Here is a 15,175-nt window from a genome sequence, read left to right on the forward strand (position 1 = left end):
TTTTTTAAACAAAACTAAAAGAAAAACACCGTCAACTTTTCATGCGAAGGATGTGCTCAACTGTTCAGGAGCTATACGTTAAAAAAATACAATTCAAATCACCCCTTAGTACTGAAACTACAGTAATTAGGGTTAGGGTTAGGTGCTGCATTCAATTACCATTGGACAAACAAGCTAACGTGTTGTGTGATGAGTTTTAATGGCAAGTGGAATCACACCACTTTTTAACTCCGTTACATTAGCAGGCCTGCTAGTGTTCCCCCACTATTGGCTAATGTTGCAAGTGCTAATAGGGACTTCAGTTAAGTGTAGCACGGGCTGTACCAGAGGGTGGCGCCAAAGCTTTTTACCTGGGACGATTGCTGTGACAGGTAACTGGCAGTGAGAGAAGCAGCTGTCCAGATGCAGTCATGACATCCCGAACCAAAACTTCTGACCACAGCCAAGAGCTGGAATGTAAATTAACAGGTAATTTGAGAGTTTCAGACTGACAGGTGAAGAAAATGAAAGAGAGGATGTGACAGTAAGTGGAGGACTTGAAGTGTTCCAGTCCAACAGCTGTTTCCTTTGGAGAGCACAGCTGAAGTTGCATTTGCCCAAAAGGCTGTTATGCTGTGGTGCAGCAGTGCTGTGGTGCAGCTGTGGTGTGGTGCAGCTGTGGTGTGGTGCAGCTGTGGTGTGGTGCAGCTGTGGTGTGGTGCAGCTGTGGTGTGGTGCAGCAGTGCTGTGGTGTGGTGCAGCTGTGGTGTGGTGCAGCAGTGCTGTGGTGTGGTGCAGCAGTGCTGTGCTGTGGTGCAGCAGTGCTGTGCTGTGGTGCAGCAGTGCTGTGCTGTGGTGCAGCAGTGCTGTGCTGTGGTGCAGCAGTGCTGTGCTGTGGTGCAGCAGTGCTGTGGTGTGGTGCAGCAGTGCTGTGGTGCAGCTGTGGTGTGGTGAAGCAGTGCTGTGGTGCAGCTGTGGTGTGGTGCAGCAGTGCTGTGGTGTGGTGCAGCAGTGCTGTGGTGTGGTGCAGCAGTGCTGTGCTGTGGTGCAGCAGTGCTGTGGTGCAGCTGTGGTGTGGTGCAGCAGTGCTGTGCTGTGGTGCAGCAGTGCTGTGGTGCAGCTGTGGTGCAGCAGTGCTGTGCTGTGGTGCAGCAGTGCTGTGGTGCAGCTGTGGTGTGGTGCAGCTGTGGTGTGGTGCAGCAGTGCTGTGGTGCAGCTGTGCTGTGGTGCAGGAACTTGGGCTGGGTTCCGTTGGTTGTGTTCCACTGGCTGTATGCCAGCTGGATTACGACAGCTGACTGGTTCTCATACAAGCACACATCAAAGTCACTGAACTGTCTCTGTAGACCGAAACTGATGATGCAACAAGAGAGGCAGGACAAACAGGAGGCGTCCTGTCATATCGCACACAGGTGATGATGCAGGTAAGGAAGAAGCAAAACAGCGGGTCAAAGTCCCAAATGGTGTCTCTCATTATTTTAAACATCTCAAATAAAAAGTCAGAAACAGAAAAGTTTGTCAGCACTAAGAGGACGTCTGCTATCACAGCTGAGGGGAGCAGTCGCTCCAGGGCGTCTGGGCGAGACACAAAAATTTCCTTTCAGGTAGAAGAAGGGAGGCGGAGTCAGGCTGTTGGTCACAGGGTGTTTATCATTGTGTGCATGTGTGTGTGTGTGTGTGTGTGTGTGGTCTCTGTAACAAGAACAATGATTCCTCATTCAGAACACAACTGAACTTACATGTCATGTGCAGCCAGAATACCGGCTCTTGTCGGTCTCACTCTACCAGCTAACATCCATAAGTAACTTGACACTCATGGCTAGGTCATGGCTAATGAATAGCAAGCGAGCTAGCATGCTCCACCCCCCCACCACCTTAACAGGATAAGTGGTAGAAAATGGACAGATGGATGGAGGGAGGGATGGATGGTACTGCAATCCAGTTGTATACTTCTGGGATGAGTGCCTGTCACTGTGACTTTGAACTTTGACCTCCACAGATGTTTCAGTCCCAGGAGTCATGTTAACAAGAACAGGAACACTGTGAGCGTCCTCGCTGGGAGTGTCAGTCGTCTGTACTCCCTCGTGTCAGGAGGCCTGGCAGGTTCAGCCCACTGGACCAAAGAATGTGGAGTGATAACATTGTGACTGCATGCGTGTGTGTCAGGCTGCAGATTTGCCATCTACCTGATTAAAGTTCAAGCACGCAGTTGTTCGCAGTTTTACGTACCGTCACCTTTGTGTGTTCCAGACTGAAGCTCAGCAATGAGGAGATCCGCTGTGCCATCCTGACCATGGATGAGCAGGAAGATTTACCTAAAGACATGATGGAGCAGGTACCAGAGTACACACATGGCTGTTAATGTATAGGACACAAGTTCTCCTCAGATGAGAACGTAACAAGATGAACACCAAGACACCTCAGAAAGGTCTGGAGACAGCAACAAAGAGTGTGTGTGGTTCTGATGAGTTTGTGTTTTGAAGCTTCTGAAGTTTGTTCCTGAGAAGAGTGACATTGAGATGTTGGAGGAGCACAAGCATGAACTGGAGCGTATGGCTAAAGCTGACCGTTTCCTGTATGAGATGAGCAGGTACACACACACACACACACACACACACACACACACACACACACACACACACACAGCGTATTCACGCAGTGGGGGTTCCTAGAGGTTGTGACGTGTTCTCCTCCTGCAGGATCAACCACTACCACCAGAGACTCTCGTCTCTCTATTTTAAGAAGAAGTTTGCTGAGCGAGTGGCTGATGTCAAACCTAAAATCAAAGGTACCGTTTCCATCAAAGTACAAGTACACAAGGACTCATACTGAGCTTATGTTTATTCCCAGTTGAGAACATGACAGTGTACTGCAACAATACTAGCTGCACAAGTGTGTAAGAGCCGGTGTCTGCGCTCTCAGCCCTGAGTCAGGCATCCCGGGAGGTGGTTCAGAGCCCGGCGCTGCGTCAGCTCCTCGAGGTGGTTCTGGCCTTCGGCAACTACATGAACAAGGGACAGCGAGGACAAGCCTACGGATTTAAAGTCTCCAGTCTCAACAAGATCGCTGACACCAAGTCAAGCATTGACAAGTCAGTCCACAGCGAAGCCTTTTACCTCTTAGGGCTTTGTCAGTAGATGTGATGGCATGTGACAGCGTTGCAGGAGCTCATCGTCACGTGATCTCTGTTGAACTGTGCTTGCAGGAACGTCACCCTGCTCAACTACATGATCGCCGTCTTGGAGAAGAAGTTTCCTGCTGTAGCAGCCTTCAGCCAGGAGTTACACAACGTGTCAGAGGCCGCTAAAGTCAAGTGAGAACTTCAACACTCATTTTAATGTGTTTGAGGGTTTGTAACTCGCTGACTTGAGGTGGTAAAGGTGACTAACAGAATAAATGTACAGACTGTTGTCCCGCGCTTCGAACCATCTCACTGAGCAGGTGAAAAACACAAAGAAAAAAACAGTTTTACAGGCAGCTGTCAGTTGTCCCTGTCAACATGGACTCTTCTTCTGACTCCAGCCAGGGGGTCAGGCATCCCTAGCTGGTCTAGAAATGTCACTCTTCCTGCTCATTGCTCATTGTCATCTTCATCTTACTCCTTACTAGTAAGGGTCGCGGGGGGTGGAGCCTATCCCAGCATCTACGGGCGAGAGGCGGGGTTCACCCTGGACAGGTCACCAGTCCATGGCAGGGCCAACATACAGAGACAAAAAACCATTCACACTCACATTCACACCTACGGTCAATTTAGAGTCTGGATTAACCTGGTCCCCTCTTGATGTCTTTGGACTGTGGAGGAAGCTGGAGTACCAGAGAGAACCCAGCAGGAACAGGGAGAACATGGAGACTCACCCAGAAAGATCCCACGCCCGAGCCGGGACTCTAACCCGGAACCTTCTTGCTGTGAGGCCACAGTGAGGACCACTGCTCCACCGTGCAGCCCTGCTCAGTGCAATCAGAAATAAAAGTCTTAGACCTCAGAGCAGCTGCCGCTTTGAAATTACAACCTGGCAGACCTGAACTGTTGCTGCAGTCGTCCAGGACTCTGAGCTCACAGCGAGTGAGTTCCTCAGAAACTGAAGAAAGGTTTGTTGGAGAGGGGACACCCTCACAAGGTCATGTGACATCATCAGACCCTGATCCAGATCGATTCCAAAATAGAACCAATTGTTCCTAAATTCTATCACCCTAGCTCTCCAACACGTGAACACATGACCTTCTTGGTGGCAGTCATGACAGAATTATTAGGATGAAACCAATTCTGGCACAACTTCACCTCCAAGGCTGAAGGACAGAAAGAAAGGTGAAAATCTCCAGCCATACTTGTAGTATGGTAGCATACTTGTAGTATGCTACCATACTACTTGTAGTATGGTAGCATACTACTTGTAGTATGGTAGCATACTTGTAGTATGGTAGCATACTACTTGTAGTATGCTACCATACTTGTAGTATGGTAGCATACTACAAGTATGCTACCATACTACAAGTAGTATGCTACCATACTACAAGTAGTATGGTAGCATACTTGTAGTATGGTAGCATACTACTTGTAGTATGGTAGCATACTACTTGTAGTATGGTAGCATACTTGTAGTATGGTAGCATACTACAAGTATGCTACCATACTACAAGTAGTATGGTAGCATACTACAAGTAGTATGCTACCATACTACAAGTATGCTACCATACTACAAGTATGCTACCATACTACAAGTAGTATGCTACCATACTACAAGTAGTATGCTACCATACTACAAGTAGTATGCTACCATACTACAAGTAGTATGCTACCATACTACAAGTAGTATGCTACCATACTACAAGTAGTATGCTACCATACTACAAGTATGCTACCATACTACAAGTAGTATGCTACCATACTACAAGTAGTATGCTACCATACTACAAGTATGCTACCATACTACAAGTAGTATGCTACCATACTTGGACAACTTCAATAGATAACGCGCTTCGTACATCATCATATTTGTACTCGTGTTTCTCATCATTGTGTGTGTGTGCGTTGTTGTGTACGGAGGGGATTGTGAATACGTCAACCATCGTCTGATATGTAGAACATTTCCTGTGAGAAGTATTTTCTGGTTAGGGTGAAGATCCTCAGAGTGATAAAGAGCCTGAGGCGCTGGAATGTCAGCGACAGGAATCAAGATGTTCTGCTTGATTTCCCTCGTCCCGCTGCCACATTTGCGTCTTTTCTTGTTTCTGTCGTTCTCAGTCTGACAGAGCTGGACAAAGACATCGGTAACCTGCGATCAGGCCTGAGCAGCGTCGAAGCGGTGAGGACATTCTGAACATGTTGGCCAACCCAGGAACTTCTCCTCAAATAGCAAGAGGAAGAGATTTTTTATGTCTGTAGCAACATGAATGCATGTGTCCTGCACGTCCAGGAGCTCCGGTACCAGCAGGCCCAGTCCTCCAAGGTTCTGCACGATAAATTTGTTCCGGTGGTCCGTCAGTTCATCACTGTGGCCTCCTTCAGTTTCTTGGATGTTGAGGAGTCGCTGACTGAAGCCAAACAACAGGTGAGTGGGTGAACACCTGAGGACAATGCACACTCCTTCAAAAATGGGACACTTTATTCACAAAAACCAGTTATCGGAGTTGCTACCATGAGGACTTGACGCACAGACCTGCAGGTGTGAGCCTCACCAGCCTCTGACCTCAGTTTACGCAATCAAGCCCTCCGCCTGTAGGTGGAGCTGGTGACCAGCGCCGCACACACACATACTCCCACTTGTCATGACTGTTGAAGAGCAGATTCCATGTAAAGCACATATTTTCTGATGACGGCCTCGTTCACTCGTCCTCAATGTGATGAATGACCGCTTGGTATTTGCACACGCTCTCTGTGTCCCCACCCCCACAAGTTTGGAAAGGCGCTGAGACACTTTGGAGAACACCCGTCCAAGCTGCAACCTGATGAATTCTTCGGGATGTTTGAGAGTTTCCTCTCAGCCTTCTCAGAGGCCCAACAGGCCAATGAGAACATGGCGAAGCGAAGGGAGGAGGAGGAGAAACGGGCGCTCCTGGAGACACAGGTGACAGATTTCACAACCAGTCTCTCTGCACCAAGCCAGACGACAGAACAAATAGAGACAAAGTTCCATCGATCTTTTCTCCTTTCCAGCTAAAGAGGGAGAGGGAGCAGAGGTCCAGGAGGGCCCGAGCTCCTGAGGAAGAGGAGGAGGGTGGCGAGTTTGATGACCTGGTGTCCGCTCTGCGCTCTGGGGAGGTGTTCGATAAAGATCTTTCCAAAATGAACCGCAGAAAACAGCGGAAACACAACATGATTGACAGCAGCCGAGAGAGAGCGGTGGCGAAACTAAACCAGTGACAGCAGCAGCCGCAGCTCACTGGGCTCAGGCTCAAAACCTGGCCGATGATTGGTGGAGGTTAACGTCTGACCAGAGTCCAGAAAGGAAGTGGGTGAAAGTTGGTCCGTGGCTCCCCCCAGTGGCCGTCCCTGGACACCACACCGCCGTTCAGATAGCACATCCATCAACTTCCTCTTCCTGACATTGAGTTGCACTAATTTTAGTGTGAGTCTGTGTGTGCATGTGAGTGCATGTGGTTGTCTGTTTGTGAGTGAGTCTGTGTGTGAGTCTGTTTGTGTGTGAGTCTGTGTGTGAATCTGAGTGTGAGTCTGTGTGTGAGTCTGTGTGAGCGTTTGTGTGTGAGTCTGTGTGTGAGTGACTCTGTGTGTGAGTCTGTGTGAGCGTTTGTGTGTGAGTCTGTGTGTGAGTCTGTGTGAGTGTTTGTGTCCGAGTCTGTGTTTGTGTCCGAGTCTGTGTGTGAGTGAGTCTGAGTGAGTCTGTGTGAGTGTTTGTGTGTGAGTCTGTGTCTGTGTGTGTCTGAGTGAGTCTGTGTGAGTGTTTGTGTGTGAGTCTGTGTGTGAGTCTGTGTGAGTGTTTGTGTCCGAGTCTGTGTTTGTGTCCGAGTCTGTGTGTGAGTGAGTCTGTTTGTGTCTGAGTGAGTCTGTTTGTGTCTGTGTGTGTCTGTTTGTGTCTGAGTGACTCTGTGTGTGTCTGTTTGTGTCTGAGTGAGTCTGTTTGTGTCTGAGTGAGTCTGTGTGTGTCTGAGTGTGTGTCTGTTTGTGTCTGTGTCTGAGTGAGTCTGTGTGTGTCTGAGTGTGTGTCTGTTTGTGTCTGAGTGAGTCTGTGTGTGTCTGTTTGTGTCTGAGTGAGTCTGTTTGTGTCTGAGTGAGTCTGTGTGTGAGTCTGAGTGTGTTTGTGTCTGAGTCAGAGTGTGTTTGTGTGTGAGTCTGTGTGTGTGAGTCTGTGTTTGTGTCTGTGTGTGTGTCTGTGTGTGTGTGTGTGGTGACTCTATTTATATCCTGAGGCCAAGTGTTCCTTCTCGTTGTGTTGCTAAGTTTATTGTCTGTAGTTCTTCCTTGCTGTCTCAATGTAAATCACGTCCATGTGTGTTTTCTCTTTAATGACATCATCACCTGTGTTCATTGATCATAAATAACGGACCGGAGGGAATAAACCACTTGTCGTTTATTGTTAGCTGGTCTACAGCAAATAAAGCAATTCAACACAAACACCAAACACACCTGACAACACAAAGCTGGCATCAAACCTTGGACTGCGTCCCAACTGCCAAGTAGCAACCTACGTCCTCCTGCTACGTCCTCCTGCTACAACCTACCCCTACGTCCTGCTCCTACAACCTAAACACAACAGCACCATTCAGACACCCTAGATTGGTGGTGAAGCACGACCTCTGCTGGCAGAGCACAGATACTGCAAATAGGTAGACAGCACCAACGAAAGCCCCACCTGCTGGCCTGACTGTGGTACTGCACTCCACTCTGAGCACCTTTCACTCATTCTCTATTATTAAGCACATTAACACACCTTTAGTCATTAATAACGACTATAAATGTTGGTGTTCATCAGAATGGGAGACTGTTGGTGGCCCAAACTTGGCTTGAGGGTCCACAAGTTTTTAGGGGACGAGGAAGAAGTCCGCGGTGCATTGTGGGCCATAGGTTGCTCCGTAGGATGCACCTGAACCGACCTACAATGTGGGCGTGTTTAGGCTGGAGTTTAGGTTGAGAAGTAGGTCGCTACTCGCGCCAGCTGTGGTTTCGGACAGCCTCCGACCTGCTCTGAGACCTAGGATCAGACCTGCTTGGCTATTCGGACGCAGCACCAGTCAGGTGGCGAAGGATTAACACCAGTAAAACCAGTCTGGTGATCAGGTGACACCTCCTCCCTCCCACCATCCCCTCACCTGCTGCGACTATCCCGGTAGGTTGGTGACGTGTCAGAGCGTCCCGCCCACGCCGGGTGACGTGTCTCTGTCGTCCCCCTGTGGACGCCCCCCTGCAAGAACAAACAAATCGAACCCACAAAGCCTGAAGTACATTTGAGTCCAGACCCCGTGGGCTTAAGTGGTTCCGGGAACGAGTCTTCCGGAGTCTCGGTTTGACGCGTCGGGCTGTTAGAGCAGGCCTCGCTCGCTCGCGCCACCAGGAAACAGCCGCGGCGGCGGTGGTGACCACTTCCTGGATGAGCGCAGCGGACACCGCCGACAAACGTTGCGTCTCCTCCGGTTAAGTCGAGCCGAGTCCCGCCATGGGGGAGCCGCCCGCAGGGTTGGGGTTCGAAGACATCCAGCACGACGACATCCAAGTCCAAACGGTACCGTCAAACCTGTTGATTCGCCGCAGCTGGTTAGCTAGTACTGCTGCCACCACTACTACAACTGCTACTACTTCTGCTCGTAGTAGAAGTCGTAGTAGAACTGCCAGTATTTGCCCTGCTAATGAGATGAACTACAACTCCGACGGAATCTGCCCAGCGGGGTAGTTGCGCTGTCACAGAGACGACCGAACCGACCCGACATGTTTGTTTACCGAGACGATCAGCAACAACAACGATCCCGAACCCGTCCGGCAATGACAGGCCCAGACCGACGCGCTCTAGTGACGTCACTTCTTTGAGTACAGCTAATTTCCAGCTGTGGGTCCGATACTCGCTAAGGTGTACACAGTCAGGAGAGAAACAGCCGCGCTCTTTGATCTCCCGCTCAGCACTCTTGACATGCAGCCGTGCACCGAGTCAAGATACCAGGGTTGCCTGACGGCCGGTACTCCTGTCGAGAGACGGATAATACAAGATACTACAAATTCATGGTACTAGTCGTACCTGATAACAGTAGGACCTGATAGTAGTAGTACATGATAGTCGTGGTATGTGATAATGGTAGTATATGACACAAGTAGAACGTGATAGTAGTAGTACATGATAGTCGTGGTATGTGATAATGGTAGTATATGACACAAGTAGAACGTGATAGTAGTAGTACATGATAGTCGTGGTATGTGATAATGGTAGTATATGACACAAGTAGAACGTGATAGTAGTAGTACATGATAGTCGTGGTATGTGATAATGGTAGTATATGACACAAGTAGAACGTGATAGTAGTAGTACATGATAGTCGTGGTATGTGATAATGGTAGTATATGACACAAGTAGAACGTGATAGTAGTAGTACATGATAGTTGTGGTATGTGATAATGGTAGTATATGATACAGCTAGAACATGATAGTAGTGGTACATGATAGGAGTGGTATGTGGTAAAAGTAGTACATGATACAAGTAGAGCATGATAGTAGTGGTATGTGATAGTATTGGTATGTGGTAATAGTACATGATAGCAGTGGTACATGATAATAGTGGTATTTGATAGCAGACGAAGTATGTGGTAGTTGTCATAATTGTAAGCAGTAGCATAGGATAATAGTGGTACATGATAGTCGTAGTATGATAGCAGTCGAACGTGATTGCAGGGCTACATAATAGTTGTAGTGAATGGTAACAGCCGTGGTACATGATGGTAGTACTGAATGATAGCAGTAGTATGTGATAGCAGCAGTAGTAGATGATAGCAGTAGTGCATGATAGCAATTGCAGGTCATAATCGTAGTAGTACATGATAGTAGTAGTAAATGATAGTAGTTGTGGTCATCTGCTCAACGAACAGCGTAGGGGCCAGGGAGGGAACTCCTCCAGCAAGGGACAAAGTTTTGGTAGTCGAAGTACTTCAGGGGAAGGTGACATGGAGCAGTAATGAATAACGTTCCTGTGTCCTGCCCTGAAGTAGCCGGCACTGACATGCCCACCTGCTTCCTCCCCAGGCGGTCGGCAGAGGGACGTTCGGCGTTGTCTTCAAGGCTGTGTGGAAGGGCAAGGATGTAGCGATTAAGACCATCGAGAGTGACAACGAAAGGAATGCTTTCCTTGTTGAGGTACTCCAAACGCCTTTGTTGTGTGTCACGATGTAGTGCAGTAATGGCTGCAGCATGCGCTGGAGCTCGGCGAACCTGTCCGCCACAGGGACCACCCAGCTCGTCTGTAGTGCTATGTAGTGGTGGTGGATACAACAATATATGATGTCCCAGAAGTGCTCAGCCGGATTCAGGTATGGGAACCATCGTCAAATCGGACCTGCTGACACACTCCAGCACAAGGAGAACCAAGGGCCCACAGGACCAGCGTATGATCTGACCTCAAAGAACCCGCCTCTCCAGACCTTCACTGACCCATCACCAAACGGGTCCTGCTGGGGGACATGGAGGCACAAGAACGTTCTCCACACATCTGCAGCAATGTCACACAGATGGACAGTGAAGGCAGTGATGGTCTTAGCTCAAAGTGACAGACGTGTTTTTCATCTTGGTTGCAGCTCCGGCAGCTCTCACGAGTGAGTCACCCCAACATCGTTAAACTCTACGGTTCTTGTGACAATCCAGTAAGTACACTTGCATGTCACATGTACGTATTGTACTAACATGTTGTACTTCCGTGTCACATGTACCTTACATACAAAGATTTAGTGACTGTAAGACTGCCAATGGAGAATGTTTGTCACATAATATTTATGTGACTAATCCGTGTACTGCATGATAGTGTTCACTTCTCTCCATGACATCATCTATAGGTGTAGACACTTCTCTCCATGACTTCATCTACAGGTGTAGACACTTCTCTCCATGACATCATCTACGGGTGTAGACACTTCTCTCCATGACATCATCTATAGGTGTAGACACTTCTCTCCATGACATCATCTACAGGTGTAGACACTTCTCTCCATGACTTCATCTAAGGGTGTAGACACTTCTCTCCATGACATCATCTAAGGGTGTAGACATTTCTCTCCATGACACCATCTACGGGTGTAGACACTTCTCTCCATGACACCATCTAAGGGTGTTGACACTTCTCTCCATGACATCATCTACGGGTGTAGACACTTCTCTCCATGACATCATCTAAGGGTGTAGACACTTCTCTCCATGACACCATCTACGGGTGTAGACACTTCTCTCCATGACATCATCTACGGGTGTAGACACTTCTCTCCATGACATCATCTACGGGTGTAGACACTTCTCTCCATGACATCATCTACGGGTGTAGACACTTCTCTCCATGACATCATCTACGGGTGTAGACACTTCTCTCCATGACATCATCTACGGGTGTAGACACTTCTCTCCATGACATCATCTACGGGTGTAGACACTTCTCTCCATGACATCATCTACGGGTGTAGACACTTCTCTCCATGACATCATCTACAGGTGTAGACACTTCTCTCCATGACTTCATCTAAGGGTGTAGACACTTCTCTCCATGACATCATCTACGGGTGTAGACACTTCTCTCCATGACATCATCTAAGGGTGTAGACACTTCTCTCCATGACATCATCTACGGGTGTAGACACTTCTCTCCATGACACCATCTACGGGTGTAGACACTTCTCTCCATGACATCATCTACGGGTGTAGACACTTCTCTCCATGACACCATCTACGGGTGTAGACACTTCTCTCCATGACATCATCTACGGGTGTAGACACTTCTCTCCATGACATCATCTACGGGTGTAGACACTTCTCTCCATGACATCATCTGTAGGTGTAGACACTTCTCTCCATGACATCATCTAAGGGTGTAGACACTTCTCTCCATGACATCATCTGTAGGTGTAGACACTTCTCTCCATGACATCATCTAAGGGTGTAGACACTTCTCTCCATGACATCATCTAAGGGTGTAGACACTTCTCTCCATGACATCATCTATAGGTGTAGACACTTCTCTCCATGACTTCATCTAAGGGTGTAGACACTTCTCTCCATGACATCATCTATAGGTGTAGACACTTCTCTCCATGACTTCATCTAAGGGTGTAGACGCTTCTCTCCATGACATCATCTGTAGGTGTGGACACTTCTCTCCATGACATCATCTATAGGTGTAGACACTTCTCTCCATGACATCATCTACAGGTGTAGACACTTCTCTCCATGACATCATCTACGGGTGTAGACACTTCTCTCCATGACATCATCTACGGGTGTAGACACTTCTCTCCATGACATCATCTACGGGTGTAGACACTTCTCTCCATGACACCATCTACGGGTGTAGACACTTCTCTCCATGACACCATCTACGGGTGTAGACACTTCTCTCCATGACATCATCTACGGGTGTAGACACTTCTCTCCATGACATCATCTACGGGTGTAGACACTTCTCTCCATGACATCATCTACGGGTGTAGACACTTCTCTCCATGACATCATCTACGGGTGTAGACACTTCTCTCCATGACACCATCTACGGGTGTAGACACTTCTCTCCATGACACCATCTACGGGTGTAGACACTTCTCTCCATGACACCATCTACGGGTGTAGACACTTCTCTCCATGACACCATCTACGGGTGTAGACACTTCTCTCCATGACACCATCTACGGGTGTAGACACTTCTCTCCATGACATCATCTACGGGTGTAGACACTTCTCTCCATGACATCATCTACGGGTGTAGACACTTCTCTCCATGACACCATCTACGGGTGTAGACACTTCTCTCCATGACACCATCTACGGGTGTAGACACTTCTCTCCATGACACCATCTACGGGTGTAGACACTTCTCTCCATGACATCATCTACGGGTGTAGACACTTCTCTCCATGACACCATCTACGGGTGTAGACACTTCTCTCCATGACACCATCTACGGGTGTAGACACTTCTCTCCATGACTTCATCTACGGGTGTAGACACTTCTCTCCATGACATCATCTACGGGTGTAGACACTTCTCTCCATGACACCATCTACGGGTGTAGACACTTCTCTCCATGACACCATCTACGGGTGTAGACACTTCTCTCCATGACACCATCTACGGGTGTAGACACTTCTCTCCATGACACCATCTACGGGTGTAGACACTTCTCTCCATGACATCATCTACGGGTGTAGACACTTCTCTCCATGACACCATCTACGGGTGTAGACACTTCTCTCCATGACACCATCTACGGGTGTAGACACTTCTCTCCATGACTTCATCTACGGGTGTAGACACTTCTCTCCATGACATCATCTACGGGTGTAGACACTTCTCTCCATGACACCATCTACGGGTGTAGACACTTCTCTCCATGACACCATCTACGGGTGTAGACACTTCTCTCCATGACACCATCTACGGGTGTAGACACTTCTCTCCATGACACCATCTACGGGTGTAGACACTTCTCTCCATGACACCATCTACGGGTGTAGACACTTCTCTCCATGACATCATCTACGGGTGTAGACACTTCTCTCCATGACACCATCTACGGGTGTAGACACTTCTCTCCATGACACCATCTACGGGTGTAGACACTTCTCTCCATGACATCATCTACGGGTGTAGACACTTCTCTCCATGACATCATCTACAGGTGTAGACACTTCTCTCCATGACATCATCTACAGGTGTAGACACTTCTCTCCATGACATCATCTACAGGTGCAGCGAGTGCTGACTCTTTTCCATGAACCGCCACTCCATGAAACCTCAATTTTATTAATGCCTTGTTTCCGTTCTTTTGTGTTTTTACTCGTAGGTCTGTCTGGTTATGGAATATGCAGAATGTGGCTCTTTATATAACCGTAAGTCTTTATATGCTTTTAAAAGTTTGCTGTCACTATCATGAGATCATTTTGAATGAGTATGTAGTAGATTTGTTGAAGACTTTTATGAAAATAGATTCTGTATCTTCTTGTCAAAGTCCTCCACAGTGCTGATCCTCAGGCTCCCTACACAGCATCCCACGCCATGAGCTGGTGTCTGCAGTGTGCTCAGGGCGTTGCGTATCTGCATGCTATGAAACCCAAGGCCTTAATTCACAGAGACCTCAAACCCCCAAAGTAAGTACTCTTGAAGCTGAAGCAGAAGGGAAATTACCTTTAATATATTTAAAGTAAGAAAGCATAGGTTGTTGACAAGGTCTGATGATAAGAAAAATAATTGCTCATTAAATGTATGTCATCTGGTTGCTGACTATCATTTGTAGTTTAGTAGTTACCTTGTCCCTTTACCTGCTGGCCCGCAGTCACATGGCTCTGGGCTGGTGGGAATCATCACGGGAGTAGGATGTGATGGGATGTGATGGGATGGGATGGGAGTGGCCCTTGGGAAGTTTGTAATGGTGTCTGGCTCTACTGAACAGTTGATGTCAGCCACTCGACCTAAAAGGTTCCAAGTTTGAGCCAAACATGAGGTTCACTCCTGGTGAGTAACAAACATCTTCTGCAGCATCACTTGTAGCTCGACCCTCTCTGCCAGAGTTCACTCACACACTCTGTTTATGGCGGCAGTGCCATGCTCACACGTGCAGCTGCACTGTGCCAAAGCTGGCCTCCGACCGTGCAGTCGTAGCACAGGGTTCACAAGACTCAGACGAACTAGACTTTGGAGGTTTTATTTTCTTGGTGATTGTTAGGCAGACTGAGCGAAAATAAAAACGGAAAGTAACGCAGTGCCCAGTGTATCCGTTCAAGTACAACATTTTTTAAAATATATGTTTATGTAGAATATAAGTTTATGTAAGTGCGCTTCTCTCCCAGTCTGCTGCTGGTGGCTCGTGGTACTGTGCTCAAGATATGTGACTTTGGAACAGCCTGTGATATCCAGACCTACATGACCAACAACAAAGGCAGTGCAGCGTGGATGGCGCCAGAGGTGTTCGAAGGTGAATGTACACCCAAAGTGGTACCTTCATCGATGACATAGTATATTAAGTATCTATGTGTTACTGTTTTTCTGGTTTAATCACATGTCTATACTCATCC

At 48.0% G+C, this 15,175-nt stretch overlaps 2 protein-coding genes across 10 annotated transcripts in view; both read left to right on the forward strand.

The window, feature by feature from the left end:
• daam1a (dishevelled associated activator of morphogenesis 1a) overlaps window positions 1-7,859 on the forward strand; it is a 29,780-nt gene extending 21,921 nt beyond the window's left edge. For all 8 annotated transcript variants that reach the window (XM_086182313.1, XM_086182310.1, XM_086182315.1 and 5 more), the window contains 9 exons: window positions 2,230-2,314; window positions 2,463-2,569; window positions 2,679-2,767; window positions 2,902-3,070; window positions 3,185-3,292; window positions 5,222-5,282; window positions 5,394-5,528; window positions 5,874-6,044; window positions 6,134-7,859. In XM_086182313.1, the coding sequence (XP_086038439.1) occupies window positions 2,230-2,314; window positions 2,463-2,569; window positions 2,679-2,767; window positions 2,902-3,070; window positions 3,185-3,292; window positions 5,222-5,282; window positions 5,394-5,528; window positions 5,874-6,044; window positions 6,134-6,340 (1,132 nt within the window). In that variant the 3' untranslated portion in view covers window positions 6,341-7,859. The remainder of the gene's footprint in view (window positions 1-2,229; window positions 2,315-2,462; window positions 2,570-2,678; window positions 2,768-2,901; window positions 3,071-3,184; window positions 3,293-5,221; window positions 5,283-5,393; window positions 5,529-5,873; window positions 6,045-6,133) is intronic.
• Window positions 7,860-8,294: 435 nt separating this feature from the next.
• Window positions 8,295-15,175, forward strand: part of LOC147245909 (mitogen-activated protein kinase kinase kinase 7-like) — a 33,318-nt gene continuing 26,437 nt past the window's right edge. The window contains exons 1-6 of one of the 2 annotated variants that reach the window (XM_086182319.1): window positions 8,295-8,654; window positions 10,158-10,268; window positions 10,706-10,771; window positions 13,948-13,993; window positions 14,113-14,251; window positions 14,951-15,075. In XM_086182319.1, coding sequence (XP_086038445.1) covers window positions 8,589-8,654; window positions 10,158-10,268; window positions 10,706-10,771; window positions 13,948-13,993; window positions 14,113-14,251; window positions 14,951-15,075 — 553 coding nt within the window. In that variant the 5' untranslated portion in view covers window positions 8,295-8,588. Of the gene's footprint in view, window positions 8,655-8,815; window positions 9,149-10,157; window positions 10,269-10,705; window positions 10,772-13,947; window positions 13,994-14,112; window positions 14,252-14,950; window positions 15,076-15,175 lie in introns of those variants that run through there. The other variant, XM_086182320.1, reaches the window with a different exon arrangement.

This window comes from Aulostomus chinensis, chromosome 17 (assembly GCF_037954235.1).
Source record: "Aulostomus chinensis isolate RoL2024-O1b breed Wild chromosome 17, RoL_Achi_v1.0, whole genome shotgun sequence".
Classification (NCBI taxonomy): domain Eukaryota; kingdom Metazoa; phylum Chordata; class Actinopteri; order Syngnathiformes; family Aulostomidae; genus Aulostomus; species Aulostomus chinensis.